This window comes from Sceloporus occidentalis, unplaced genomic scaffold (genome assembly GCF_023333645.1).
Source record: "Sceloporus occidentalis isolate IW3139 unplaced genomic scaffold, rSceOcc1.0.p SCAF_209, whole genome shotgun sequence".
Lineage (NCBI taxonomy): Eukaryota > Metazoa > Chordata > Lepidosauria > Squamata > Phrynosomatidae > Sceloporus > Sceloporus occidentalis.
In genome coordinates, this window is record NW_028317189.1 from 70,168 (window position 1) to 73,578 (window position 3,411).

Below are 3,411 nucleotides of genomic sequence, written 5' to 3' on the forward strand. Positions count from 1 at the left end.
AACCTTTGAACAGTAATGTGTGTGTAAGGAACAGTCATGTAAAAACATGATGATATGATTGTTCCTTTAAGACTTATTGAACGGCACACAAGATCTATACCACAACTATGGTTTTGGGTTTTCTCACACAAAGATGCGTCTCAGCACATGTCTGAAAGTCAGACCCGGATTGACCCACCTGAGCTCATCTATGGAGATCCTAAGAATTGGGATTTTAAACAAGGACCAACACCGAGAAACTCATAGGAGTTATACAGAGGTTTGGTTCTCTAAAACAAACACATCCTTACTACTGAGCTAGAACATGGAAGGAAAAAGATTTTTCAGTTAAAAACCTACCTGTTACTTAAATAAGTCAAAAAATATTTAATCTGGGAACTCTAAAATGTCTTAGTTGTTGGCATATTTTGGGTCTCTCTTTCATTTGTGGATTTTCCCATGTTTCACGAGATGGGAGCTGTGGGAGAAGCTTTTTCCGCACGCAGTGCAGTTATACGGCTTCTCCCCGGTGTGCACCCGCAGATGGACGATGAGGTTGGAGCTGCGGGAGAACATTTTGCCACATTCCGTGCAGGCGTAGGGCTTTTCTCCGCTGTGTGTCTGTTGGTGTTTTAGTAGTGTTGAGCTCTGCGTGAACTTCTTCCCGCATTCCTTACATGCGTACAGTTTCTCGCCTTTGTGCGTTCTCTGGTGGCTCGCCAGATTTGATTTATCTGTAAAACCTTTCCCGCAGTCCATGCAGGTGTAGGGCTTCTCACCAGTGTGTGTCCGACGGTGAATAGCCAGATGAGACCCTCTGATGAATGACTTACCGCACTCGTGACATGTGTAGGGTCTCTCCCCAGTGTGAATGGTCTGGTGTTTCACCAGAGTCGAGCTGCAAGAGAAACTCTTTCCACACTCATCGCAGGCGTACGGCCTTTCCCCGGTGTGAGCTTTTTGGTGCAAGAGTAGCCGTGCGTTGCAGAAAAAGCTCTTCCCGCATTCGTTGCACACAAACGATTTATCGCCGGCGTGCCCCTTCTTATGTAAAACCAGAGCTGAACGGTATGGGAAGGTCTTGCCGCATTCGTTGCATGAGTAGGGTTTCTCCCCCGTGTGGGTCCTCTGGTGGCTGATCAGGTTGGATCTGTCCGTGAAGGTCTTCCCGCAATAAGAGCAGACAAACGGTTTCTCACCCGTGTGGGTCCTGTAGTGAACGACAAGGTTCCCACTCCTGGTGAAACACTTATCGCACTGAGTGCACTTGTAGACCTTTGCGATCTTTTTTGCTTTCCTTTTTTTTTTCGCATTCAGTCGTTCCAAGATGTGTTGGCGGCACTTGGGGCAATCATTCTGAGCCAAGTGAACGCTCTTCAGTTTGCTGACTACCGTGCCGCAGTCAGAACACGGTTCCTTGACGATGTGGGTCTTCCTGTGCGTGCTGAGGTGTGAATTCTGGGAAAACCGTTTGCCGCATTTAGGACACTGATAGGGTTTTTCCCCTGAGTGAGTTCTTTGGTGCTTAACTAGTGTCCCCTTTTCGGCAAAACGCCCTCCACATTCGGTGCATTCATAAGGCCTCTCCCCGCTGTGGGTTTTTAGGTGCGACTTGAGAAGGGAGCTCCGCGTGAAACTTTTTCCGCATTCTGTGCACGAATGGCGCCTCTCTGCTTTCTTGGAGGCTTCTTTTGCGCTCTTAGGCTTTATCCCTTGGTGAAATATATTCTTCATCTGTGCGTTGCCTTGAATTAACTCTTGAATGTTTTTGCCGTTGTGGTCCGGAGAGTATACCACTTTAAACGCTTGCACCAGCTGTGGATTCTGTCTTCCACAAGTGGTGAACAGTTTGGTTTCCGCGATTAACCATTCGTTTGACTTCATAGAGTTCTGGTCGGGGTTAACGTTGCAGAGGATATTGTCATGACATGTCCAGTAATACATTGGTGGTCTCTGCGGCTGTTCTAAGTTACTGCCAGCTGCGGACATGTGACCTGAAAACCAGAAATATATCTGCCATTAGTTCAGGCTCTAAGGGTGATGTCTACTATTTTAATAAACCCGTTTTTGTCTGATTTAAAGGTTTTTGTAAATATTCTTAAATAAATATAAAAAATTCATTAAGTCTCCTAAATATTTACTCCTTGTTTGCGAATTTGTGATATAGTGATACCTGTCGATGAGTGACTTATGGCTCCTGAGACTTCCATGGTCTTTTCTTATGGTTTTATCCATTTTTCTTATTCATGTATCTTAATTCCTAGCAAAATCTGTTCAGTCTTGGCTCTGAGCTCTACTATCCTTTTAACTGTTGATGCTACTTTGGCAACGTACCAACCGTTTGATACACCGTCATCACTCTATTCAGACTTGATACATTAAATTGAAACAAGAAGATGAAGAAGACTTGTGTGACTTACCCACATATATACTTCTGTATATGCTCCTCCATAACTGTTCCTGATGGTTGCTTACAAACAAATTCTCTCCTCGTTCAATCTTTTGCACAATCTCAGGTTTTTCAATGGAAGAGCCTGCTTATACCAAAAAAATACCTTTGTTGTTCAATTTAGTTTTTATTTTTTTTTAAAAATACATACATTTTTAAAACATTTCTCAATGAAAATTAGCTTGGTGCTCTAGCTTGGCCCCATTATGGGAGTAAAACAACAGCCGACGTGCTTTCTACATAGCAACCTACAAGGAAATGTCTAATCTCAGGTGTCCCAGTTATATGAATTTCAGAATCAGCCAAATGAGTGACATATGTTTTGTTGTTGTTATAGTCAATATATATTATTTCAGTGTTGTCTCGCTGAGAAATTGTTTTGGTTATTTTAACAGGTTGTGGTACAGATGGACTGGAAGAAGTGCTGTGGAAATTGCAAGCGCTATATAAATAAAAGATAATAATAAATCCCGCGTCACCACCATATCCCCACCGCAGCTTAATAATATGTTCACTCATACTGACCACACTTTGCCACACTGATGCAAGCTCACACTCTCAGGCATCCCGACGCCAGCTCAAAACCACATAGATATCCCCTCGAGCACCACATTTTATAAAATCAGGGAAGCGTTTTAAGGGCTTTTACCATTTCCAGATGAGACACATAAAAAGTAGATCCCGGCCATATAAGCATGCAATCTATTCTCTTTCCCTTCTAGTGGTTTTCTTGAAACATCCCAAGCCCTCTCCAGACCACTATCTGAAACCAAGTAGTAACCCACCCCGACTACTCCCTCTTTTCACCCCTTTTGTTTCAATTAGCCCTACTACTCCCTTAGATTGTAAGCTCATGAGCCCACAATTCCTGCCAGGAACTTTGTATAAAGTACCATAAGCTTAAGGGCTGGGCTCTTGACTACTGTTGTGCAAATTGTGCAGGGCTATGGAATTTGTTGAAGCTTAATAAAGAAAAGGCAATT

General features: G+C 43.3%; 1 protein-coding gene across 1 annotated transcript; it reads right to left on the minus strand.

Annotated features, from left to right (window-relative positions):
- Positions 1-420: 420 nt before the first annotated feature.
- Positions 421-1,968, minus strand: LOC149277561 (uncharacterized). The gene has a single exon (XM_089502697.1). It carries the CDS (start codon positions 1,966-1,968, stop codon positions 421-423), a length of 1,548 nt encoding a protein of 515 aa, XP_089358823.1.
- Between the last annotated feature and the right edge of the window lie 1,443 nt (positions 1,969-3,411).

Coding starts and splice junctions, on each gene's coding strand:
- LOC149277561 (XM_089502697.1), bottom strand. CDS start 1,968: ATGTCCGCAGCTGGCAGTAACTTAGAACAGCCGCAGAGACCACCAATG.